Here is a 27,244-nt window from a genome sequence, read left to right as displayed (position 1 = left end):
ATTTTGAGTTAATTTTTGTATATGGTATAAGATAACGGTCCAACTTCATTCTTTTGCACATGGATACCCAATTTTCCCAACACCATTTGTTGAAGAGACTGTCCTTTCCCCATTGAGTCTTCATTGCACCTTTGTCAAAGATCATTTGACCATATATGTGAGCGCTTTTTATTTTTTAAATAGACTTTATTTTTCAGAGCAGTTTTAGGTTCATAGCAAGTACATAATTCCCATGTATCCCCTGCTCCCCTCCACATGCTAAATATGCTTTTAACTTCCTGAGGCGAACATAGATTGCAGATTTTAAACCTTTCTTCTTTTCAAATATATGCATTTAAAGCTACAGATCTCCCTCTAAACACTGCTCACTGCATCCCATAAATTCTACTATGTTGTATTTTCATTATCCTTTAGTTCAAACTATATAAAAATTCCCACTGAAACCTTCTTTGAAGAGGTTTAGAATTATGTTGCTCACCTTCCAAACATTTGTGGATTTTCTGGCTTTTTGTTATTTCTAGTTCAATTCTTCTGTGGTTAGAGACCAAACTCTAATTTCAAGCCTTTTAAATTTGAGACTCGCTTTAAGACCTTGCCTCACAAACTTGATGCTGTTTTGTTATGATGGGAAAACCGGTAGGTTCAGACTCATTTTTTTTCTGCTTTGGTTATGTATAGAGTGCACTGCGGTGGCTCAACGCTAAGTTTTGAGATCTTAAAACAGTATTCCTAACACACCACTGTAAAGCAATTATACTCCAATAAAGATGTTAAAAAAAAAAAAAGAAAAAAAAAACCACCAGTATTCCATTCAGGGCCCGTCCTCTAGGCTTACGACACAGTGATTAGGCTGCGGTTAAAGACAGAGTACTTTTGAGCAGCATCATTGCGCTTTTCAGGAACGCCTTCCACCCCTCACGGAATAGCAGGGCGGTACAAGTGATTTCTCAGACCTCCACAGCTCGGGGCGGATAGTTTGGGAACTATCTGTGCACTTTACGAGGCAACGGATATAGTATACCCTTTTTTTTTTTTGGTCTCCTCATAGGTGACAAAGCTTCTGAGTTCTCAAAACTCAGAAGCTGAGGGAAAGAAAGTAAGTTGGGTAGAGTTCGAGAATGGTGGCAGAATGCCTCATCCCCGAATTGACAGAGCACGTCTCTTGCGAGGCCTAACGAATCAGGGCCTCGGGTAACAGCGCCCCTTCAACTCCTCGGCCTAGTAACCCACCCGCAGAGATGGCCTCCCGCACGAACCTTTTCTTTCCTCCTTTCTTCTTTCCCAGCTGCTCAAACTTCACTGGAAGTGGAACTGGGTGTGGCAAAAAAGCCCGTCAGCCAACCGCCGGTCAGCGAACCGCCCGTCACGTGACAGACAAGAGGGCACGGAGGAGCTGGGGAACCTACGTCCGCCCTGGCCCCACCCACTTGACGCCACTCAGTGGCCCCACCCCCTCCGCCGTGGGGTGGAGCACGAGGCCCCGCCTCCAAACGGCCTCTCCTCGGAGGGCCAGGCTGACCAGTAGGGCGGGGCGAGAGGCCCGGAGGGGGCCAGTGCTGGGCGAAGGGGAGGAAGGGAAGGGAGGGGTCACGTGCGGCGAGCGGCCCGAAGTCACGTGACGAAGACGCTGGGCGGAGGGAGCCGGGGCTGGGAGTTCTCCTGAGGGAAGAGGAGTGAAGTGTGGGGCACGCGGCGGCGGCGATGACAATGGTGAGTGCGCGGCGGCCCGCGCGCTCGCTTGCAGCCCTCGCCCCGGAGCGCGCGGCGGGACGGCCAACGGCGGGCCAGATGTGGAGGGAGGGGCTGCGGGGAGCGGCTGGAGGGGACAGGCGGGCAGGGCGGGGGGCCGGGTTAGGCCTGTTTGGCCGCCGCGGGGTCGGGGACAAGCGGGCTGCGCCGCCCCTTCCCGGTCTCGGTGATGCCCGAGCACCTGCGGGTGGCGGCGCGTTCTCCTGGCCATGTCGGAGCCTCTGCCCGCGTTCCTCGATCGGCTGTGGGGGCCCTGGCTGGGTACTCGGACCCCGCCTCTGCGGGGGCCCGCCGCCCCCTCCCCTTCCAAGGTAGCCAGCCCCTCTGCTCCTCCCGGGCAGCTTCGCTTCCTTTCAGGTGGGGTGACCCAAGAGTCCCCCAGTTCCGGACTCGGGGGGACTTGGTCACTCTCTTCCAGTGTTGATCAGGAGCTTGATAAACTCCGTGATTTTTTTTTTTTTTTTTTAAGCCTGCATACGGTGATATTCTGCGATTTCCTGAACCCAGTTCAGCCTTGACGTTGACACTTGTAGAATGGGAGAAAAAAAGAGAAGGACGTTGGCGGGGAGGAGGTTTTTAATGCAAAAGGCAGTAGTTTCTTGCGCGCTGTTTTAAGCGTTGGGTCTCGTTTCCCTCACCAAGCCATTCTGGAAACTTACCGCTTTGGGATGTTGAAATGGCCTAGGGAGCAGAGGAGGGAGGGAAATCTGAGTACTCTCACCACAGTGGGAAGCACCAACGTGGGCACGATGGCGTTTAGCTTTGTGTGTGTTGGCGATCTTCTCTAGATTTGATCTCATTTGGCTCATTTTATGGTAGTATTCATTTACTCGGTTCACTTAGCAAGCTTATGTTGTGAGCGCCTACTGTGTGCTCTCCTTAATAGTACCTGCTTTCCCAAAGCTCACCCGGTTCCGTAAACTGCTTGAGACTTTTGGCTTATAGACCAAGCTAGGTTTATTTAAAAAAAAAAAGTTACTTTGAATAAATACATTTTAAAGTCAGAAATCGAGTTGTTTTAATTTATAAAAGAAAGTGAGGACAGACATGTTCATTCTTAAACTTGGAACCTTTTTCTCTTTTTTTTAAACAAATAATTACAATACTTAGGTGCTCCCAGGGGCCGTGAGCAAGACCGAAACAGCCCTTACTCTCTTGTAGCTTGCAGTCCAGAGGGAGATAAACATTTATTTGTGTAATTATTTGTTTAACGTGGAAACAAATAATTACAGTTGTGATAAGAAGGAAGTATTGGGGGACCTTGCCTTGTCAGGGAGTTAAAGAAGGCTTCTTTAGTTGAATATAATTTGCAAAGAAAACTTAAAAGGCCCTCCTACCTTTTGCTTACATTTAAAATTATTACTTTTAATGAGCTTTTGAATTATGTTCAAGAGCAATTTTTATTTTCAAGTTACTCTTGAAACAAACACAATTGTAAAGCTTTATAACACTGAAATGGGCACAAGTGTAATAATATATGTATGAAAATTTGCTGTTTCATTGTTCGTGTATGCCCTAAGTGAATAAATTTTGAGAGCCTCTCTTCTGCCTCACCTTGAGTTGCATTTCTTTACAGCCACTGGATGTAGTGAAATTTCTTTAGCGAGGGCTAAAAAGTTTGTATTTTAACATATACACGTGTAATTTTGCTAGATGGTAATGCTCAGTGTTAGGTTTACAAATTATGTGAAAAATCTTAAATTAACCTAAATTCAGTGATATGTAGTTTAGGCTACGATTGGAAAACTGTGAGAACAATTGCTCTAATATTTAAGTAGTCATATATATTGCCCTCTAGTTATTTAAAGGCCGCCTAAGAGTTTGAACCTGTATATTGTCTAGTATTGCTGCTGAAAATCCCCTATTTTGAATGCTCACTTGAAGATACCTTTTCTAAAAGAACTTGGTAGTCTTTCTCTTAAAAGATTTCAAAACTGCCTTCTGTAATTTCAGCAGAAGTATATGTTAATATATCCTAACCCTCTTTACAGCTTTTATTCCTTTTCCTTTTTCTGGTCTTCACCATTCTGACCATTTTTTTCCTCTTTATATATCAGAAGTATTATAATTTGATTGTGAATAATTTTAAGAAGATTTTAATTTTGTGACTTTTTGTTTGAAATACAGAAGATGCACATCTTGAAATAAAAACTTTATTTATTTATTTGGCCACACCATGCGGCTTGTGGGATCTTAGTTCCCTGACCAGAGATTGAACCCACGCCCTCAGCAGTGACAGCGCAGAGTTCTAACCACTGGACCACCAGGGAAATCCCTTCTTTTTTTTTTTTTTTTTTTTTTAGAAATAAAAACTAGAAGACTTTGGGTAGAGAATCTTTCTTTCAACTCCTTCTAGAAGGAAAACAAGACAAACTTTTTTCTCAGATATTTTTCTCTCTGTTATCTACATGCACAATTTTCTGGAGGCTTTTACTAAGACTAGTTCATTTTTGATGTGTCCTGGTGTAAAAAACTGGATGTTAACCCAGTGCTAAATTCTCATGGCCTCATTAACTTAACCATGTTAAAGTGCTGTAGTTTATCATTCAGCCTTTTGTTTTTCTGCATATGCTACACTAGGCTTTTTTTATTCCTTCTGATCTCTCCCAATCTTAGTGTTTTGATTGTGTTGAAAAGTCAGTCCATTTTTAATTTTTAGTTATGAAATACTTCATGCACACAGAAAATAATAGAGGATAACACATAGTTTTTACATATTTTTAATGCCTAAGACTTACATTTTTACATATAGTGTCAAAATAAAACTTATTGTTTACAATTACTCATTGTTGTTAGTTAATTGTGAAGTTTTATGTGACTTTTAAGTCTGTTTTATACCATTTTAATTAGTGGCAATTTTGATTTTGTTATTTTATTTTTGATTATTTGATCTTTTAATATCAACTTTCAAATCCCAGTTCAGCTGTATGCGTTAAGTATATGTATATGGGAAAAGTTACCATAATATTTCCTTTCATTTGTAAAACAATTTTTATAGTTTTCAAATCTCGTTTTCCTGCAACCAGCTCTAGGAAGTATTAAGGGGGAATGAGAAAATTAAATTTTATTTTCCTGCTTCTATTTTATAACCTGAATTTTGGACTGTCATCTTCTACCCTTTCATAATTGCTCCTCCCACAGCAGCCCCCTCCCCCCCTTTGCTGGCTCAGTGCTTTGCACATAGTTGATAAATAGTAACTGATTTTCAGCTGCTATACATTCTCATATTTGTAACTCTTAGGAGAATGTATACCATTTTGAGCAAGTTTTGAATTTAAAACTTAGGGTATGAAAGCTAACTAGGAAGGGACAGTGCACATGCCCTATCTTTGATGTTTTTCATTGTAAGTTAGTTCAGAATAGTTTTCTAATTAAAATTGTTTGTCATTTGTAATATTGCTAGGAAAGATTAAAACATCTTGCCAAAAGGAAAATTTGCTGGTTGTGTCTTTGGAGTATGTCATAAGTACTAATCTGGCAATTCTTTGAGTTGATTTCTTGAAATTATAATCCTTTTGTTAATAAAGGATTAATAAAAATAAAGAAGTGGGAATTCCCCGGCGGTCCAGTGGTTAGGACTCCGAGCTTTCACTGCTGAGGGCCCGAGTTCTGTAACTAAGATCCCACAAGCTGCGTGGCGCTGCCCAAAAACAAAGAAGCAAGCTCAGAATTTAGGAAAACACTATCTCCTTTGATCATAGTATCACCCTATGACCCACATAGCCTTAGCAGGATCATTAGCTTGTTTGCTGTCCTCCTGAGGACAGAACTGAGCCTTAACGCAAGTTCCTTGCTCTCGATTTTGCTACTGCACCAATACTAACTTCCTGCGGGAGGGCTGGTCTTAACCAAACATGCCTAGTTTTAGCTCACTTCTTTTGCGTATTCACAAAATTTACAGAAATTTAATTAGTCTCCTCCATTAGAGCCAGTTTTATTCCAAGGGCTTACACAATGTAACACATGCTGTTCAGACCTATATAGCAGTAGATTTTACCATAAGTAGTACATTGTAATAACTCATGAGTAATTGGGATTGTATGAGTTTCATTATAGCAGTATAATGAAAGAACCTCATAGATGTATTACTAAAGGTAACCTTTCAAATCCAGATGTTAGGATTAATTTTTTAGCCACGCAGCATGCATGCGGAACTTCCCCAACCAGGGATTGAACCTGTGTCCCCTGTAGTGGAAGCGGGGAGTCTTAACCACTGGACCACTGGGGTAGTCCTTTTAGATCTTTGGTATATGTTAGTATTTGATTATTTATGGTGGTTACCTGTGGAAATGATTGAAATTATAGCGTGTTTAAATTTGTTTTCTTTTTTGTCTTTTTATTTTATTGTGGTAGAAAACATATAACATAAATATATCCTCAGCAAAATTTTAAGCGTACAGTACAGCATTAACTGTATGCATATTGTATGAAATTTTAGTTTTGATGTAGTTTTTGATATAAGTTCTTATTTCTTTGTGAATTCATAGATTAACTGTAGGTTATAGGTAATTAAATTTGAATTAAAAAATGTAGTGACTGACAAACCATAATTATGAACATTTTCCTTTTATTTCAGAGTTTTCTTGGAGGATTTTTTGGTCCCATTTGTGAGATCGATGTTGTCCTTAATGATGGGGAAACCAGGAAAATGGCAGAAATGAAAACTGAGGATGGCAAAGTAGAAAAACACTATCTTTTCTATGATGGAGAATCTGTTTCAGGAAAGGTAAATATTTTGTTTGGAGAATTACCTAGTTGTAGAGTATTAGAATTAGCCATGAAAGTGGCTTGTGCTGTATCTAAATTTGAATGATTTTATTAGAGATGGAAAATTTTTTTCAGAAGGTCAGTTAAATCCTTGATTCAGTAGAATATTTACAGGAAAGATTCTTAAACTGGAAGGGTTATAGGGGCAGAGTCTAAATTAAACTGTGTGCAAAATTTTGTGTGTTTGTGACTATGTGCATCTGTTTAACTTCAGACAGTTTCTACAGTGGGGCTGTGATCCACTCAAAGTTTGTTTCTCCTTTAACATAAAGTTGAGTTGTGGAGATTGGGAATAATTCTCTAGTATAGCTTTCTAAAAGTTTCTTTCTCATTCTTTATAGCTTATCTGTCTGTACTACTGTCATTGTGTCTGTTGATCTCATTTCTTGATACTCTGTAGAGGACTTAAGTACATTTGGAATGTGTCCATGCATGGTCAGATACATTTATGATACCTTCTGTGGTTTAACTTTTTCCTCCTTTTCCTTACCAAGTTATGTATAAGATTGTTCTTATACCTTATGGAACATGATTAGTACTCATCAGTTTGTGATACTGAAGAATGGTAATATCCTAGATAAAATCAAGTCATAAAACATTTGAAATAATTTTTCTAAATATAAAATATTAAGAGTTTCTCTTCCCTGCTTGTTAAGGTGATACATACACATGGTAGACAGTTTGGGAAATAAAATAATTATCTATATTCCCATCATATGGAAATAATTCACTGTTAAAATTTGAATGTGTTTCCTCCTAGTCTCTCTGCATTAGTTAATGTATGCATAATATATTAAGCATACCTTTTCCCTATTATTGGATATTTAAATAGTTTCTACTGTATTTTTCAGACTGCTTGTAGTATATCACTGTATCTTTAGTAATACAGACATGTTTTTAGTAATAAAACTTTAGTACATAAGTTTTTCTCCAGATTTCTGTAGGATAAGATTACTTCCTTAGAATGAATTCCTGAAAGTGAGTTGCTGGACCAGAAGACATGAATATTTGAAGGGTATCAATACATATTAACCTGGAGAATTTGCATCAAATCACATGTTCACTTAATGCCTTGTTTCACTCAGGGTAGTACTGAATACGGTCACTTTTTAATCTTTGCTATTTCTATAGGCAAAAATGATATTCTTTGATAGCATTTGTTTGGTTACTAGATAGGTTGAACTTAGGTTTATTAGCTATTTTACTGCATCGTCTATTCTGGTCCTTTGCCAGTTTACTTACTGATGTCTTAGTGTTATATCTGAAATAAATTTTTTGCTTTTCTACTTTACTCTCCCTTTAAAATGATGGGGAGAAAGAGAAGAGGCCTGAAAGAGAGCAGACAAAATCATTAAAAGGATGGAACATGTCAAACGAGTAAAGGAAATAGTGTTGGTTCTGTAAGAAACTGCCAAACTGTTTTCCAAAGTAGCACTACCATTTTCAGCAATGAATGAGAGTTCCTGTTGTACCCCATTCTAGCTAGCATTTGATGATGTCAGTGTTGTAGATTTTGCCCATTCTAATAGTTTTGTAGTGGTATCTCATTGTTTTAATCTGCAGTTCCCTAATAATATGATGTTGAACATCTTTTCATATGTTTATCTTCAAATATATATCTTTTTTGGTGAGGTGCGTGTTCAAATCTTTTGCCTAATTTTCATTCGGGTTGTTTGTTTTCTTCTTATGGAGTTTTAAGAGTTGGAAACAGCCCTTTTTGGAAAACAGCCCTTTCTCAGATGTGGCTTCTGCAAATATTTTCTCCCAGTTTATGGCTTGTCGTCTTATCTTCTCATTTTCTCGTTACATGTGTAAATTCCCATTTCCCTGACATCTAATGAGGTTGAGCGACTGTTCATGTATTTATTGGCTATTTGATGTCCTTTGTGAAATGCCTATTCAAGGCTTTGGGTTTTGGTGGGGGTTTTTTTTGGCTCATTTTTATACTCAGTTGACTTTTTTTCTTATTGATATGTAGGATTGTTTTTTTTTTTTGGTATGTTCTTGATACGTGCTTCTCAATATAGAGTCCTTTGCATATGTATTATAAATATCTTTCTGGCTGGATTTTTCACTATCTTAATGGTGTCTTTGGATGAACAGGAGTTCTTAATTTTAATACTCTACAAATGTTAGGGTTTTTTTTTTTTTAACAATGATGTTCTTTCTTTAAATTGATTTATTTATTTATTTTATATTTGGCTGTGTTGGATCCTCGCCTTTGTGCAAGGGCTTTCTCCAGTCGCGGCGAGCGGGGGCCACTCTTCATCGTGGTGCGCGGGCCTCTCACTGTCGCGGCCTCTCTTGTTGCGGAGCACAGGCTCCAGATGCGCAGGCTCAGTAGTTGTGGCTCACGGGCCTAGTTGCTCCGTGGCGTGTGGGATCCTCCCAGACCACGGCTCGAACCCGTGTCCCCTGCATTGGCAGGCGGATTCTCAACCACTGCGCCACCAGGGAAGCCCCTGTTAGTGCTTTTTGTATCCTGTCTAAGACATCTTTGCCTACCGTATGGGCATGAAGATGTTCTCCTGTTTTTCCTATAATTTAAAACAATTTTACATTTCACATTTAGATCTTCAGTTTTTTGGAATTGATTTTGTCTTTGTGATATGGGAGTCAAGGCTACTTGTTTGTTTGTTTTTCCCACATGGATATCTTATTAACCCAGGACATTTATTGAAAAAGGCATCCTTTCCCCCACTACACTGCAGCATCACCTTTGTCATTAGCCAGAGGTTGTATGAGTCTGTTTCAACATCTCTGTTCTGTTCCATTGGTTTATTTGTGACATATACTTTCATTTCTTTTTTTAAAAATAGCTTTATTGAGTTGTAATTCACATACCATAAAATTCACCCTACTAAAGTGTACAGTTCAGAGGTTTTTACTATATTTGCAGAGTTGTGCAACTGTCACCACTATCTAATTCCATAATGTTTTCGTCACCCCAGAAGAAACACCATACCATTAGCAGTAACTCCCTTGGTGCCATAAACTGAATATTTGTGTCCTTATAAGATTCATGTGTTGAAAACTAATCCGCAGTGTGATGTATTGGGGGGGTGGGGCTGGGGGGGTTTGGGAGATGATTAGGTCATGAGGGCAGAGCCCTCATGAATGGGGTTAGTGTCCTCAGAGAAATCCCGTGTGCACCTTCTGACATGTGAGGACATAGTGAAAAGACAGCCGTCTGTGAACCAGAAAGCAAGCTCTCCCCGGACACCAAATCTCCTGGCGCTTTGATCTTGAACTTCACAGCCTCCAGAAGTGTAAGCAATAAATTTATGTTGTTTTTAAGCCACCTAGTCTATGATATTTTGTCATAGCAGCCCGAATGGACTAAGACACCTAGCATCCACTAATCTATAAATGTGCTTTCTTTCTCTATGGATTTGCCAATTCTGGACATTTCATATAAATAGAATCATAAAATATGTGGCCTTTTGTGTTTGGCTTCTTTTACTCAGCATGATGTCTTCAAGGTTTATTCCTTTTTAAAAAAATTTTGGTAAAAAATATATATAATAAAATTTGCCATTTTAACCATTTTTATGTATATAATTCAGTAGCATTAATCACATTCACAATGTTGTGCAATCATCACCACTATTTTTCTTATATAAATTTATTTTATTTATTTATTTTTGGCTGCATTGGGTCTTCGTTGCTGTGCTCGGGCCTTCTCTAGTTGCGGAGGGCAGGGGCTCCTTTTCGATGCGGTGCATGGCCTTCTCATTGCAGTGGCTTCTCCTGTGGCAGAGCACGGGCTCTAGGGCGCACGGGCTTCAGTAGTTGTAGCACGTGGACTCAGTAGTTGTGGCTCCTGGACTCTAGAGCACAGGCTCAGTAGTTGTGGCACACGGGCTTAGTTGCTCCGCGGCATGTGGGATCTTCCTGGACCAGGGCTCGAACCCGTGTCCCCTGCATTGGCAGGCGCATTCTCAACCACTGTGCCACCAGGGGAGCCCCCATCACCACTATTTTAAAAATTTGTTCATCACCCCAAACAGAAACTTTGTACCCATCAAGCAATAACTACTCTTTTCCCTTTTCTCCCAGTCCATGGATACCTCTAGCCTACTTTTTTTTTTTTTTTAGTAAGTTTATTTATTTATTTATTTTTGGCTGCGTTGGGTCTTCGTTGCTGCTCGCAGGCTTTCTGTTTGCGGCGAGGGGGTGCTACTCTTTGTTGCGGTGCGTGGGCTTCTCATTGTGGTGGCTTCTGTTGTGGCGCATGGGCTCTAGGCGCATGGGCTTCAGTAGTTGTGGCATGCAGACTCAGTAGTTGTGGCTCACGGGCTCTAGAGTGCAGGCTCAGTAGTTGTGGCACACGGGGTTGCTCCGCGGCATGTGGGATCTTCCTGGACCAGGGCTTAAACCCGTGTCTCCTGCATTGGGAGGCGGATTCTTAACCACTGCTCCACCAGGGAAGTAAGTCCCTCTAGTCTGCTTTTTTTCCTATAAATTTGCCTGTTCTGGGCCTGTTCTATTTCATATAAGGGGTCATATAAGATTTGTCTTTTTGTGTCTGCCTCATTTCATGTAGCATAATGTTTTCAAGGTTCATTCATGTTGTAGCATGTATCAAAACACCATTCTTTTCTATAGCGGAATAATATTTCAGTATATATCTGTGTAGTATATGGATGTACCACACTTCTTCATCCATTCATCAGTTGAGGACATTTCATTTGAGGATATTTGGGTTTCTATTTGTTGACTGTTATGAATATTGCTGTACATTTGTGTGTTAAGTTTTTGTGTGACTGTATTTTCATTTCTCTGGGGTGTATACTTAGGAATGGAATTGCTGGGTCATACGTTAACTCTATGTTTAACTTTTAAGGGAACTGCCAGGCTTTTCCGATGCAGCTGCACCATTTTATATTCTCTCCAGCAATGTATGCGGATTCCAGTTTCTTCACGTTCTTGGCAATACTTATTATTGTCTGTATTTTTTATTGCCATCTTAGCGGGTGAGAAGTGGTCATAATGGTTTTGATTTTCATTTCCCCTAATGATGAATAATATTGACATCTTTTCATGTGCTTATGGCTATTTGTATAACTTCTTTGGAGAAAAGTCTGTACCTATCCTTTGACCATTTTTAATTGGGTTGTTTGTCTTTTGATTGTTGAGTTGTAAGAGTTCTTTATATACTATAGATACAAGTCTTTTTTTTTTTTTTTTTTTAATTAATTAATTTATTTATTTATTTTTGGCTGTGTTGGGTCTTCGTTTCTGTGTGAGGGCTTTCTCTAGCTGTGGGGAGCGGGGGCCACTCTTCATCGCAGTGCGTGGGCCTCTCTCTGTCAAGGCCTCTCTTGTTGCGGAGCACAAGCTCCAGACGCGCAGGCTCAGTAGTTGTGGCTCACGGGCCTAGTTGCTCCGCGGCATGTGGGATCTTCCCAGACCAGGGCTCGAACCCGTGTCCCCTGCATTGGCAGGCAGATTCTCAACCACTGCGCCACCAGGGAAGCCCTAGATACAAGTCTTTTGTCAGTTATGTTTTGCAAATATTTTCTCTATTTCTGTGAGTTGTCTTTTCACTTTCTTGGTGGTGTCTTGAAGTACTAAAATTTTCTGTTTGATGATGTCCAGTTTATCTTTTTTAAAATTTCATTTCTCATGCTTTTGGTATCATCTGAGAAACAGTTGCCTATCCAAGATAATGAAGATTTACACCTATGTTTTCTTCTAAGAGTTTTGTAACTGTAGCTCTTACATTTAGGTCTTTTATCCATTTTGAGTTAATATTTGTATATGGTGCAAGGTAGGGATCCAATTTCATTCTTTTTTATGTTGAGATTGAGTTGTTCCAGCACTATTTGTTGAAAAGAATATTCTTTCCCCATTGAATTGTCTTGGGACTCCTGAAGCATATACTTTTTAAAGTTAAATTTAATTGCCGTCTGTCAAAAAAAGCTACAGAGAAGGAAACAAAATTACCCATAAGCATACATTCCAGAAGTAACTCCTGTTAAGAGTTTTTTCTGTAGTTTAAAAAATATAATTGGCATTATACTTGTATACAGTTTGACCATGCTTCCTTCATGTGACATACCATGCACATCTTCCCACATCATTAAATATTCTTTGACCTTATTATTTTTATACTTTAATTATACTCCATCATATGATATACTACAATTTGTTTAATTATTTACTTGTTTTTCTGAGATATTAATTTGGAAAGCAAGTAACTAACTCATCCTGGTCACAGATATGGAAGATATAGAAACATGAATATTTTAATTATGTAGTTTACAAACAGAAGTAACCGAACTTTAGTTTTTATTGGTCCTTAATTTCTGTTGTGTTTTGAAAACACTATTTGGAAGAAAAGCTTTTAAGAGTCATGCTACCAATATTTTTTATAGTAAAGAATAAACCCGGAAGTATGCTTTTTGGTATGTTGGCTAATCCTTAAATGTTTCAAATTTTGTTTTTAATATGTATGTACTTTATAGATATTTTGTCAAATTAAAATGTATAAAATTAAGGTTTCCATTTGGCACATATGAATTTAGGGATTTTAGATTGTATATTTAATTTGAAAAGTACGTAAGATAATCATACTCAAAATTTAAATCTTTAGACATTCTGTTTTTAGGATGAGTAGCAGACTCAGGGCAATAAGCATTGCTTTTAAGATAGGAATTATAACAATATATTGTTGGTTATAAAAGGCTGAAAGTGATCTTTAAGATCAGTTCTTGGAATTAGTAATAACCTTACATTAAAATGCTGTTGTAGAATTTTTTAACTATTTGACCTGAAAACATATTTGAATAGTTGAAAGTTTTCCCTTTTATTGAGTCTTTATAGTTTTCCAGCTCTAAAGAAGGATTCCTTACTAACAAAGAAGATGCTTTAAGTGTACGTATAAGTAATAGGTTCATTACTGATTGTATATGAGTAGGTTTTACTTTCTCTGGCGCTATAAGGTCTAGGTAGGATCTAGGTATGTGGTGGTGTCTCAGACTTCAGAACTGAATACCTGAAATATTTATATATTGTATTCATCTGGAAGCAATCTGCTAGTAGGCCCACAAAGGATTGTTAACATCTCTTACAATTTCATGTTTTGGCAGGTAAACATAGCCTTTAAGCAATCTGGAAAGAGGCTAGAGCACCAAGGAATTAGAATTGAATTTGTAGGTCAAATTGGTGAGTTTTAAAATAGTATTACTTTTTTTTCTTTGATAACTGAGTTTGAAGAGAGTTTGATTTGGCACTTAGCTTTATGGAAAGAAGGAATTGATTTTGCATAATAAAAGAGGATTTATTTTATAAACATTAAATCATGTTTCTTTTAATTGTATTAAATGATATTTGACTAATCCTGCCTTTATTTGTGATTAAACTTAATTACTAAAAGTGAAAGGAGTTATGTAAGCTACCAGCCTTGAAAAATAATTCAAGTAAATTAGTTTACTCACTGAAATTTCCATCTGCCTACATTTTTCACCAGCTTTATTCACAATTAGCAGTGTCACCTTCATCCTTCACTTTCTAATTACCCATGCCATTTGTCTTCCTAACTTAGTGTGTACCTGTAGCCAGACTCACTTGTCAATAGAAAATTCCATGTGAAAAGGAAAAGTGTAATTTCTTTTTGACTTAGATCAACTTGTGTATGTTTCCATATGTGTATTTCAGAGACATTCTTGATTTAGTAGGAGTTAAACTGTATAAATCTTTTGGTACTGCAGATTCGGAAAAGAGAAAAGAAAATAGGTCCTAGCTTTCTAAGTTTTACTGTACATTTATAAAGTATCAAAATTGGAATGGGTGGATATTTATTTACATGTCTATTTTGGATGAGATTATATTTAAGGGGCAAATTATAGTAATTAACTGATAGTTGATTTTAGTCTTTTGCGTATTATAGCTTTATCAAGGTAATATATTTGCCTAACTAAAGCAAAACAACAAGACAATACATTTTTTGCCTAGAAGGGAGGAAGTTCAAATAATTGCTGGAAATATGTCTGTTAAAACAGCTTCATACTGGGCAAACCCTAACTGCATTAAAGGAATGAATGCATTTTTTTATAATAGAAATTTTCATTTTGCTATGCTGCTTGAATTTTTTTATGCCTAAGTAGAGCATAATAGTGAGAAGGATAATGGAATTCAGATCATAGCTCTAGTATTTAAAGTGGAGACAAATCCAACTAATTCTTTTTGTAAAAATTATTTGCTTTGGAAGTAAAAGTTTGGGTTTTAATGAGATGGGTATTAAATATAATTGGTCTTTTTGCTTTTTAAAATTTCTTAGAACTTTTCAATGACAAGAGTAATACTCACGAATTTGTAAACCTAGTGAAAGAACTAGCCTTACCTGGAGAACTGACTCAGAGCAGAAGTTATGATTTTGAATTTATGCAAGTTGAAAAGCCATATGAATCTTACATCGGTGCCAATGTCCGTTTAAGGTATGAACGTGTATCAGAAACTGTAGACAGAATCAAAACCAGAAAGTAATGACTACTATTGAATGTCTTATTAGAACTTCTAATTATAATTTTGGACTGGAAGACTTAAGATTTTTAAAATTCTGTCAAATATTTTGTTTTTTTCTGGCTAATGCTCATCTGATGTAGTAAGAGCCTTCTGTAGTTTTAGAGAATCCTATTATGAGAAGTTTTAGTCATACACTTCCCTGTATGAATCGTTCTTAGGTACTTCATTTGTCCTGTAAATGGAATTACTCTCTAAATCCATTAGTTTCCCAATGAATCTCATTTAGTGTATGGTTAAGAAGTGATCTAGAAAAAAAGAAAAAACAAAAAGCAGTGATCTAGAGAGATGTCCTCAAGTAGGCTTGATCATGGTACTTCAAATTGATCTAAAAAGTATGTACACTATTCTTAAAATTGAACTTTGTATTTTTTCCATGGTGGGGGCATTTATTTAAAAATTAAAACTTCGTCATGAAGTAAATGGAGTAAATTGATCCCTAAGGAGTTCCAGCAAGGAGAAAGCAGAGTTGCAGTTAATGTTTGCTTATTTAAAACACTGAGATATATCACAGGAGATTTAACTTGTCCTCTCCATTAATTTTGTAGGTATTTCCTTAAAGTGACGATAGTAAGAAGACTGACAGACTTGGTAAAAGAATATGATCTTATTGTTCACCAGCTTGCTACCTATCCTGATGTCAACAATTCTATTAAGATGGAAGTGGGCATTGAAGATTGTCTACACATAGAATTTGAATATAATAAATCAAAGTAAGTACCTTTCACAAACAGATAACATAAATGTTCAGGGAAAATTAAGAAATAAACCTTTTATGTCTTTGTAAATTGGTCAAGGTAAGGATAGAATCAACATTAATCTGATGTTAACAGACCAACAGAATCTCTGAGCTGAAAGAAACTTTAGGAATTTGGTTTTGTTTCTGACTCAGTGCAGATGTCTTTCTTATTCTATTCCTGGTAATCGGCCATTTTTTATAGAGGATCTCACCATCTCAGAAGGCATCTAATCCTATATGTCTCAAAAAACTTATCTTTTTGTCTTGAGATCATTTTAGCTGGTCATCTCTTTAAAAGTAAGCAAAAATGCTCTTTTTCTGACTACATGAGCAATACATTTTTATTATTAAAAAAATTGACAATGTAGAAAAGTCAAAGGAAGTAAAAATACCACATATTTTCACCATTACTACTTAACCACTATTAAATCCTCTTGTATATCTTTCCATGGGAGGGGGTATATATGTTTATATATGTTGTGCATTTTCAGAAATGGGCTCTTATTTTATTTATTAATGCCTTTTAAAGCTTTATTATGGAAAATTTCAAACATATACCAACAACGTATATATCTAAAAATATTAATAATTTCTTAACCTCGTCACATATCTAGTCTGTGTTCACTTTTCCCTAATTTACTCATAAATGTTTTTTCCCCATATGGTTTGTTCAAATCAGTATCCAAACAAGACTTGCTCAAATTCAGTGGATCCAAACACACTACATTTGGTTTTTTTATTCTTAAATCTCTTTTAATTTATAGGTTTTCTCTTTTATTTATTTATTTTTCATTAAAGTTTATTTGTTGAAGAAATGGATGTTCATTCTTTTATCCCCTTCCTGTGCACTCTTCTGTTACATTATTTTTATTACTTGTCATGTCCCAGTTTATATCACTGAAATTGTGATATACACACATTCAGGGTCTTAAATTATATTGTTGATAAAATTATTAAATGTTTAGGACCTAAAACTTGTCACTGGAAGCCTCCCTTCAGACTAACATAATTGCATTAATCAACTCTTGGGATATTATTTTGAGATCCAAACCTGGGAGAAGTTTAAAAAAAAAAAAAAAAGCCCTCTGGGAATTACAGGAATTCCTAGGTTTGCTACCATATTATTTCAAGGTCCCTGGGAAAAGTCTTTGATTAGTAGGTATTACAGCAACAAACTCAATTTATGGAGTCTCTCTTTGTGGCCAGGTGATTTGTTAGCTGCACTATTCTAGCACTTGGAGTAATACTGACACTAAACCCATGTGTAGAGTTTTTAATGTTCAAAACATCTTCATACACCAAATAAAAATTTTCAGGCATAAAAATCTTAATTTTCCATGCTTAAGTTCTTTGGAAACTAAGTTAACCTCTACGTAGGGACCAACAATTCATCAGGCTAATTCTTCCCTCTGAGGTGTATCGATGGTCAAGTAAAGTTTGCTTCCTTATTTTTATAGTAGAATGATGAGTACTTTTTTGAAAAAAGAACATTAAACACATGAATAGTCAGAATGGTATTCTTAAATAGTAATTATCCTACAGATATATAATAAAGCCTTTCAGGACATATTTCACTCTTTTTGTTTGTTTTGTAAACTGATATTTAGTAAGTGACAAATACTCTTTCCCCAAAGGTATCATTTAAAGGATGTGATTGTTGGAAAAATTTACTTCTTATTAGTAAGAATAAAAATCCAACATATGGAGTTACAACTGATTAAAAAAGAGATCACGGGAATTGGTAAGTTGAAGAGTATTTGAACTGAAATTCATTTTAGTTGAAATTTTGAAATCTTAAAATATTGTTTAAACTTAAAATAAATATCCACCTTGGATACTAACTTTGATAATTAATATTGCTGGCAGTGAGTTACTCATGTATGTTTTTAAAAAAATTAATTTTTGAATAGATAAATTCACATGGTTCAAAAATAAAGTGTGAACGATTATACAGTAAAAAGTGTCCTATTTATGTACTCCAGCTACTCATAGGTGATATGTTTATAAGTTTTAAAATCCTTCAAGTATTTATCTATATACGTGCAAGTGCCTCTATATTACACCCCCCCTTTTTTTTTAGTTAAGTGGTTATATACAATACATACTTTAGACTTCTTTACATATCAATGTGTGGAACACTTCCTCATCTTACAGTATTCCATTCAATGGGTGTACTAGCTATTGGTGGACATACAGGTTGTTTCTAGTCTTTTGCTATTATAAACAATGCTTTAGCTAATAATATCATTTCACATATGTGTTGGTTTGTGTGCAAGATAAAATCTTAGAAGTGGAATTGCTGTTTCCAAGGGTATATTCATTTGTAATTTCGATTCATATTATCAGTTTGTCCTCTTTATGGACTGTACCAGTTTGCATTACTACCAGCAATGGATGTAGGAGGGTGCCTCTTTCTCCTTGTATTCTCATAAGCATGATGTTTTAAAACTTTTAGCTGATCTCATGGGTAGGGGGAAAAGTTGAATTCATTTTTCTCATCTGAGTGAGGGTGAGCATCTTTTCATGTGTATAAAAGCCATTTGTATTTCTTTTCTGTAAACCACCTATCCATATCCTTTGCCCCATCTCTATTGGATTATTAGTCTTTTTCTTTTGATGTGTAGAAACTCTTTATATATTAGGAAAATCAATCCGTTTTTCTTCTTTTTTTTTTTTTTATATTTTCTTTTTTGGCTGCATTGGGTCTTCGCTGCTGCATGCAGGCTTTCTCTAGCTGCGGCGAGTGGGGGCTACTCTTCGTTGTGGTACATAGGCTTTTCATTGCGGTGGCTTCTCTTGTTGCGGAGCATGGGCTCTAGGCGTGTGGGCTTCAGTAGTTGCAGCATGTGGGCTCAGTAGTTGTGGCTCGCGGGCTGTAGAGCACAGGCTCAGTAGTTGTGGTGCACGGGCTTAGTTGCTCCATGGCATGTGGGATCTTCCTGGACCAGGGATCGAACCCATGTCCTCTGCATTGACAGGCGGATTCTCAACCACTGCGCCACCAGGGAAGTCCCTCTCTTTCTGTATTAAAAGCAGCAAAATTTCCCCAGTTTGTCTTGCTTATGGTGGTTTTTGCCATCTAGAAGTTCTTGATGTTTATGTAAGTCAGATTTATCAGTTTTTACTCTTATGGATTCTGGGTTTTATACCACAGTTAGAAAGCCCTTTTTTACACTGAGGTTCTAAAAATAATTTTCTGTGCTTGATTCTACTAAAGTAATACATTATAGTTTAGGAATTTTGTTTAAACTTTTAATTCATTTGGAATTTGTTCTGATGTAAGAGATCAGCTATGGATCCAACTTTCCTTTTCTCCAGATAGCTGACCAGTTGCCCCCAAATCTTCTATTGGTTCATAACTGCTTTTTGATTTTAATTATTATTACTTTTTTGGCCACGCCATGTGGCTTGTGGGATCTTAGTTCTCTGACCAGGGATGAAACCTGTGCCCCCTGCAGCGGAAGTGCGAAGTCCTAACCACTGGACCGTCAGGGAATTCCCTGATTTTAATTAATATTTAGATTTAGTTTGTTCCCTTTAACTTTGCTGGTTTTCTGCTAAAAAGAATTTTAGGCAACACTTTTTAAGAATTTATAATTGGTAGTCATGATTTTAAATATCTGTAATTTCTTAATCTCCATTTTTCCCCTGCTAATAAAAGTTAAAGTGATTAGGGACTTGCCTGGTGGCGCAGTAGTTAAGAATCCGCCTGCCAATGCTCAGACGTGGGTTCGAGCCCTGGTCCTGGAAGATTCCACATGCCGCAGAGCAACTAAGCCTGTGTGCCACGACTACTGAGCCTGTGTGCCACAACTACTGAAGCCTGCGCGCCTAGAGCCCGCACTCTGCAACAAGAGAAGCCACAGCAATGAGAAGCCCGTGCACCTCAATGAAGAGTAGCCCCTGCTCGCCGCAACTAGAGAAGGCCCGTGCACAGCAACGAAGCCCCAAGGCAGCCAAAAATAAAATTAATTAATTAATTAATTTTAAAAAAACCCGGAAAACTGTCTATGGTTTAGAGAATAAAAAGACAAGCCACAGACTGGGAAAAAAATATTAAAAAAAAAAAAAGTTAAAGTGATTTAAAGATATTAAAACCAAACTTCAGGTTCCCATTTGTTGTTTAAAAAGAAATTGTTTATTTAAACATTTTTTTCTAGTTATAAAAATTATGTTCGGTTCTGGAAAATTTTAAATAAAAAATAATTTGTACTCATAATCCAGAACCGACCTTAGCCTTTGCATATTATATATTTTACAACATTGGGATCATTACTATATGTTTTAGTGTTCCTTTTAAACTTATATCATTGACTGTTTAAAAGAACTGTATGTCAGGTATTCACTTTGATGTTTTGTCTATGTTAAAGTTAACAAGAGAAAACATTTTGGGTGTTGCAGAGAAAACTAGCATGTCAGTGCACTGCTATGCATTGCTAGTTTCTATTTTAGCAGATATTAGAAATGATAGAAGGCAGTCTGTGAAGATTATTTCTGAACTGTATACATACAGTTGACTCTTGAATAACATGAGGTTTGAACTGCATGGGTCCACTTATAGCGGATTTTTTTCAGTAGTAAATATTACACTACTACATCATCTGCAGTTGGTTGAATCCACAGATAGGGAGGAACCGTGGATAGGGAGGAGTGGAGGATACAGAGAACGGACTATAAATTATACACAGGTTTTCCTGTGTGTATGGTCAAGCGCCCCAGCCCCTGCAGTTTTTCAAGAGTCTACTGAATTACCTTTGGGAGGAAGGAAGTGAGACCTTCAGTTGGGTGGTAAGTAAGTGTAGATCAAGAAATAGAAAAGAATGATCAACATTTTCACAAAAGGGGAAAGTAAATTAGTACTAAAATAATGTAGTCAGAAAATAGGAAGAAGGTATAAGTCTGGAAATCATATTCTAGCAGTATTTAAATTAATATCATTTACATTATTGCACTAGGACCCAGCACCACAACAGAAACAGAAACAATCGCTAAATATGAAATAATGGATGGTGCACCAGTAAAAGGTAATACACTTTTCATTTACTTTTAAGTTACAGGTAGTGCAGATAGCAGTGTTCATGGCAGATTAGTTTGAAAGTATTTATTCAGTGTGAATATATCTGTGAATTCTTAAAATGATTCTTAAAATGATTTTTAAGATCATCTTTGTATAAATGCTGAGAAGACTATAGTAGTACTTTCTAGTTTGAAATAAGGTTTAATTTTTTACTCAGTTTAAATTTAGAATTTAGAAGAGACGTTTATGGATATCTCTTCCCTAGTTCTGAATTTATAATATTTTAATTATCTTTTGTTACAGTAGTTTCTCTCTGTAAATCTTTTTTACTCATGCTGAACATAAGGTGCAGTATAATTGAGTATTCATTTCTGTGGGATTTTGGAGTTCTTATATAGCCCTCAAGAAAATAAGCAGTTCTCTTACTAGATAATTTTCGGCGTCTAAGATAATGAAGCCACTATGTATCATTTTAAATTTATGTCTTTGGCTTTTTCTTACTCTGTTAGTAATTACTTCAAAGAGTAGTTACCATTTACTGAGTACCAACTATAGATGAGGCATTGTATTCTCAGGCGCTGTCAAGTTCCCTACCATGCTTTGAGTTAGGTAGTGGTAGCCCTTATTTTATACATGAAACTGAGATGTAGAGGTTAAAAATTTGTTAAAGGTGATATACTGTAGGGGAGGCAGAACTTTCCCTCTACCCATCTTAGATTTTCAGCTGGAATTCTTTAACAAAAAGATTAATAAGAGAAAAACAGTTGATAAATGCATGCAGTATACATCACCCAGGAGAAACCTCAACAAAAAAGTAACTCAAAGCTGTGACTTAGAATTTTAGCTTATATAGCATCTTGAAAAGAACAATAAATTTGGAGAGAAATGACTGGGCAAAGGAGAGCAGTTTAGGCTTCCCAGGGCGGCAACTACGGGCAGGTAAATATGTGGGAGAAAACCAATGGAGTAGGCTTGTTTGCAGATTCCTCTGGTGCCATCCCTGGGCTGAAAAGAGGCTGTCTCCAGTAAAAGGAGAATTTATATCCTGCCTTTAGGCAGAACAGGGGATTCTTTTCTGCTTTTGCTGCTGCTTAATTGCCTTCAGCTCAAAATAATCTGTATGTCAAAGAGGAATATTTTTCAGTGACATATTCTGGTTTCCTTCGATAGCTAATCATTGCACAGTTGGAGTTTGAGTCCAGGGGTTTCTGACTCCAGGACTCTCGTGTGTGTACTCTTATGTTATGCAACATAACTTTGTAAAATTCCGGCAGCCACAAATTTTTATGTAAAGTGATGGGTTGTACATCTTTAAGGAAATAGATATACATAAGAAAAGTATTACATAAAAAGGATTCAAAGCAGAATATGCAAATAATCATTCTTAGAGAAGCCATGAGAATCTGAATAGCAATCTTTTTGGTAATGAAGGAATGTCATCATTCTGAACATGTTTGTTGCTTTGGGTGAATTAGTAATAAGTATTCAATAATTTATACACATGATTAGAAATTATGGTACAGATGAAACAGATGGTTAAGTGACTTGGCTGGAGTTGGGATTCAAATCCAGGCATTTTGGCTCTAGAGCAGTGGTTCTCATCTAGGGGCAATTTTGGTCCCCCCTCCCTGGGGACATTTGGCAATGCCTGGAGACATTTTTGGTTATCATATTTGGGGACTGCTACTGGCATCTTGTGGGTAGAGGCCAGGAATGCTGCTGAACTTCATACAGTGCATAGGACCTTATCCACGGCAAAGAATTATTGGGCCTAAAATGTCAATAGTGTCAAGGCTGAGAAACCCTTGTCGAAAGCTTTTGTTATGCTGTTGTGAGGAACTGAAGCATTAATGTCTTCTCTATGATGCTTAGTTTTAGGTGTTATGTAACTATTGATATATTTAATCATCCTTTAGAATTAAATGGAAATTGCTTTTCTTTCAGGTGAATCAATTCCAATAAGACTGTTTTTAGCAGGCTATGACCCAACTCCAACAATGAGAGATGTGAACAAAAAATTTTCAGTAAGGTACTTTTTGAATCTAGTCCTTGTTGATGAGGAAGACAGGAGGTACTTCAAGCAGCAGGTATGGTGCCACCCAGATGGTATTTTGTTCTTTGTCAATTCTAAAAACACCTGGAAAGCAGCCACTTTTCTAAGCTTTATTGTACGGAGCAAGTGGGGGTTTCTAAGTAAGTGAAAACACTGACAGTATGATATAGAAGTAAGCATGAATGGAACTATGTTGTAATCCATCTCTTCCCGGTCATTCTGCAGGACTCCAGAATGGGCTATAATTTGGCAGGGTTTTTTTTTTTTTTTTTTTTTTTAATTTAATTTAATTTTGCGGCATGCAGCATCTTAGTTCCCCTGCCAAGGATCGAACCTGCGGCCCCTGCAGTGGAAGTGAGGAGTCTTAACCACTGGACTGCCAGGGACGTCCCTGGCAGGGATTTATTTTTCTCTTGAAACCTTTGTTTTTTATAAAAACAATACCTGCTATTTGTTTAAAAAAAAAAATCGGGAAATAAAAAACAGAATGAAGTAAAAGGTCAACAAAAATTCTGCCACCATTGTGATTAGTTTTCTAGACAAATTTGTATATGTGCTTTTAGATCATTATTATGCATTTTTTTTTTTAAATTTTTATTTATTTACTTATGGCTGTGTTGGGTCTTCGTTTCTGTGCGAGGGCTTTCTCTAGTTGTGGCAAGCGGGGCCACTCTTCATCGCGGTGCGCGGGCCTCTCACTATCGCGGCCTACAGGCTCCAGACGCGCAGGCTCAGTAATTGTGGCTCACGGACCCAGGTGCTCCGCGGCATGTGGGATCTTCCCAGACCAGGGCTTGAACCCGTGTCCCCTGCATTGGCAGGCAGATTCTCAACCACTGCGCCGCCAGGGAAGCCCGCATATTGTTCTTTAATTTGTTTTTTCAGTCAATAGTGTCTTGAACAGCTTTCCTTTAGCAACAAATAAAGATTTCCTTTATCACTTTTAATGACTGCATCAACTTGATGGATTTGGGGGTTTCCATTTTTCCATAATTAAACAATCCTCTTATAAATGTCTTTGAGATGACCCAAATCTAATACTTCTTAAAAAAATTTATGGCTGCGTTGGGTCTTCGTTGCTGCGTGTGGGCTTTCTCTAGTTGTGGCGAGCGGGGGCTACTCTTCATTGCGGTGCGCGGGCTTCTCATTGCAGTGGCTTCTCTTGTTGCAGAGCACGGGCTCTAGGCGCGTTGGCTCCAGTAGTTGTGGCTCGCGGGCTCTAGAGCACAGGCTCAGTAGTTGTGGCGCACAGGCTTAGTTGCTCCGCGGCATGTGAGATCTTCCCGGACCAGGGATCGAACCCATGTCCCCTGCATTGGCAGGCGTATTCTTAACCACTGTGCCACCAGGGAAGTCCCTAATACTTTTTAAATATAAGATGTTTATCATAAAACTTGTTCTCATTTGAAAATCAATTAAAAGCCTTCGGTGAATTTTGAATAAAAGATTGTGATTAAAATGGTCTTCTGTATTCTGAATCAGATTAATAAATATTTGAATGTCAGTTGAGTGTTCAAAACTAAATTAGAAATTATTCTGGAAAAAAAAAGAAATTATTCTGTGTTGAGTACTGTGACGAATATAAAAGCTACCTTTTTAAACATGGTTTGTCCTGAAGGTCCTCACATTGCCGATATGTGGAAAGAGAGAGATTGTATAATTAACAGAAAACTTAAGTAATAGTTTGACAGTAATTTGGAAGAGAGAAAAGTTACTCTGCTAATGCTGCCATAATGCTATATAATTAAACATAGGTGATTTATAATTTCAAATTAGATTATATGAAATTTACAATTTCCAAATCAGTTACATATTGTGGCCCTATTGAGTAAGTATATGCTTCCCACGGGCATTCATTTGGATGTTTAAATTCTGCTATGTTGGTTAAAAAACAGCCTGCCATGACTTTATGAAGCAAGTAATTTTAAGAATTTAGAAGAGAAGAGATCTCAGGATGTATTGGTTAGGGTAAGACTTAGATAGGCAGAGGAATAGGGATTTGAAGAATATAAAGGGGAAGATGGAGGGAAAGTTTAATTTGAAGTGCGTTAGAGGCAGAGAGTAACCCAGTTTGGCTGGTGGGGTACTGGGGTCTAGGTGGGGAAGAGAGTGATGTTGATAAATTGGATAAAGGTTATGGAGGGCTTGAATGCCGGGTTGGAGATTTATGCTGGAGGAACTGAGAACTATTGAAGAGTCATCCAAGCAATGTTTTAGACTAATCTGGAAGTGATAGGAAGGATAGCTTAGAAAGGGGTATCAGGCAAGGGAGGGAGAGCCATCTACCAGGAAGCTATTTTAGTATCTAAGGTTGACGTGACAAGGGCTTGAATTTGGATAAGGGCAGTGGAACAACAAACAAAAGATAGATTTTAGGAATTCTTTAAAGCAGTAATAGCTAGAACTTTGTGCCAGATTGGATTCATGGTGGTGGCATGCATGGGTGTTGGTGGGGGGGAGCAGAGTTGGCAGAAGGGGAGGCCCAAGATTAGAATTGGAAGAAAGTGAGTCAATAAGGAAAGAGGAGGGCTTTTGTAGGGAAGAAGTTAGTTTTGTTATGGTTAAAATTGAAGTGGCATTATTTCCATGGTGAAAATATAAGGAATAATATGAGGACATTAATTTGTTGTCTTGCATTTGTCTTCTAGGAGATAATTTTGTGGAGAAAAGCTCCTGAAAAACTGAGGAAACAGAGAACAAACTTTCACCAGCGATTTGAATCGCCAGAATCACAGGCATCTGCTGAGCAGCCTGAAATGTGAACTGAATAGGAGAAAAAAAAGAAAAAAACTCCTATATCTGTTGAGATTTAAGTTCGGCAGGTTAAAGATGGTTGCAGCGTGTAGGGCGGGGAAAAGGCCAAAACTCCATTTATGATAGTCTTCCTTTATCTTACAGTGCTGAGCTTATTTTATGACATAACTAAATGTTCTTCATGTATATACATTTAAAAAAATGCTTTCTTTGAAACACTGGAACTTTCTTAAACTGCCGTGTTGTTTTTTTTTTAACCACACACTTTCATTTAATGATAAGCACTCAGCTGTACATCAGCATAAACATTAAAGATTTTCATGTGAGTGGGTTGGTATTTGTAATTTTGCTTTCTTTCTGCATAATGTTGATTACAAATTCTTTTATTCTCCTTTTTCATGCTAATGATTACCTCTTATTCTCTACATGCAAAAAATTAAACATTTTGTGTTCAAATAAAATTAGAAAAACCTGAGTGGCCCTTAATCCTGCAAAGATTTAAAACGTGGCATCTCAATATTTTTGAAAACTACATTTTTGTTTTTCCATACGTGTTTGAGAAATACATACGAGTGTTTCGCTGTAGGTGCCTCTGAGTCTACCATTTCATGGCTTCCTGAATTTTGTTCTCTTTGAAGTCTTCTGTGGTGTGAATATTAAATTTTTTTCCATAAGAGATTATGTGGCATGTCATTGCAGCTTTTTTTTGGGGGGGGGTACCATATTAAGTAACCATTTTGCTACTACTGTCAGATAGGTACCACGGTATGTTTTCTGCAATGTGGAGTTGACTCTATGTTGGCATTTTAGTTTGTTAAAACTATATAATTTTTCCATAAATATTTTGAAAAAAATTTTTTTTGATTTAAGGAATCTTTTTAGCACATATATGCAAATATAATTTTCTTGCAAATATTCTCTTCCCTTTTCAGGGGAAAATTTGAGGATGGGGGACTCAGGAGAACTGGTGAAGTATGTAGTTACCCAGATCTGGACAATTTCATGTTTGTTAAATTGGAAACTTGACTAGTTCAAACTCGAATTTAAACTAATTCATCCACTCTGTTTAAATTTTCTTAATATTAAATTCAAGTATTATTCAAAGCCTCTAAAAAAGAAGGTTGCAGTCATCTGTTTTTATGCTATGCATGGGGTCTGATCGCAGATACACTAAATGTGGGGTGTAGGAACTAAAATGAAGCCTGTTGTGTGAAACTACTTTCACTTATGGTTCATTGGTTTTTGTACCAATATTTTTTTATACACTTCAGTGCAAGTCTTGTCAGTTAACCTTACTTTATGGGTAAGCTAAGTAACCCAAATTACATTTCTTTAAGCCTGTTTTACTACTATGGCACTTTGAAAAATGGTCAGTAACCAACTTCTTAACTGGCAAAAGGTTCCAGGTACCATGTGCTGGAGCATCTATTTTAAATGTGGATATCTGTGAATGGTAATGTTTTCCTTCATGTAAGTGCCTGTTCAGAGTTTCAAAATTTTAAAATGCCAAATATTTTCATGGTCACTTGCATGTAGTAATCTGGAAAATATTCAAAGAAAAATTGAAAAACAATTGTATTTAACCAGCCTCAAATTGTGCAACCATGATGTATAATAAAGAATTTGAAACAGATACTGA

At 37.1% G+C, this 27,244-nt stretch overlaps 1 protein-coding gene across 2 annotated transcripts; it reads left to right on the top strand.

The window, feature by feature from the left end:
• The first annotated feature begins 1,624 nt into the window (after positions 1-1,624).
• VPS26A (VPS26 retromer complex component A) lies at positions 1,625-27,244 on the top strand. Of its 2 annotated transcripts, XM_061197521.1 has the most exons (9): positions 1,625-1,710; positions 6,326-6,475; positions 13,611-13,686; positions 14,801-14,957; positions 15,591-15,755; positions 17,416-17,522; positions 20,737-20,805; positions 22,743-22,885; positions 25,500-27,244. In XM_061197521.1, exons 1-9 carry the CDS (start codon positions 1,702-1,704, stop codon positions 25,611-25,613), a joined length of 990 nt encoding a protein of 329 aa, XP_061053504.1. In that variant the 5' UTR covers positions 1,625-1,701; the 3' UTR covers positions 25,614-27,244. The 2 variants fall into 2 exon arrangements, with proteins under 2 accessions (XP_061053504.1, XP_061053514.1); XM_061197531.1 differs by lacking the exons at positions 1,625-1,710; positions 13,611-13,686 and having other exon boundaries at positions 6,388-6,475.

The sequence above is a fragment of the Eubalaena glacialis genome, chromosome 1 (genome assembly GCF_028564815.1).
Source record: "Eubalaena glacialis isolate mEubGla1 chromosome 1, mEubGla1.1.hap2.+ XY, whole genome shotgun sequence".
NCBI classification, from domain to species: domain Eukaryota; kingdom Metazoa; phylum Chordata; class Mammalia; order Artiodactyla; family Balaenidae; genus Eubalaena; species Eubalaena glacialis.
The sequence above is the reverse complement of the archived record's forward strand: the minus strand, read 5'-3'. Positions and strand labels throughout refer to the sequence as shown.

Bases quoted from the DNA above. Each gene is read 5' to 3' on its own strand.
- VPS26A (XM_061197521.1), top strand. The intron at 6,476-13,610 runs GTAAATATTTTG...ATGTTTTGGCAG, and splicing joins GAGAATCTGTTTCAGGAAAG to GTAAACATAGCCTTTAAGCA. The intron at 20,806-22,742 runs GTAATACACTTT...CTTTTCTTTCAG, and splicing joins GGATGGTGCACCAGTAAAAG to GTGAATCAATTCCAATAAGA.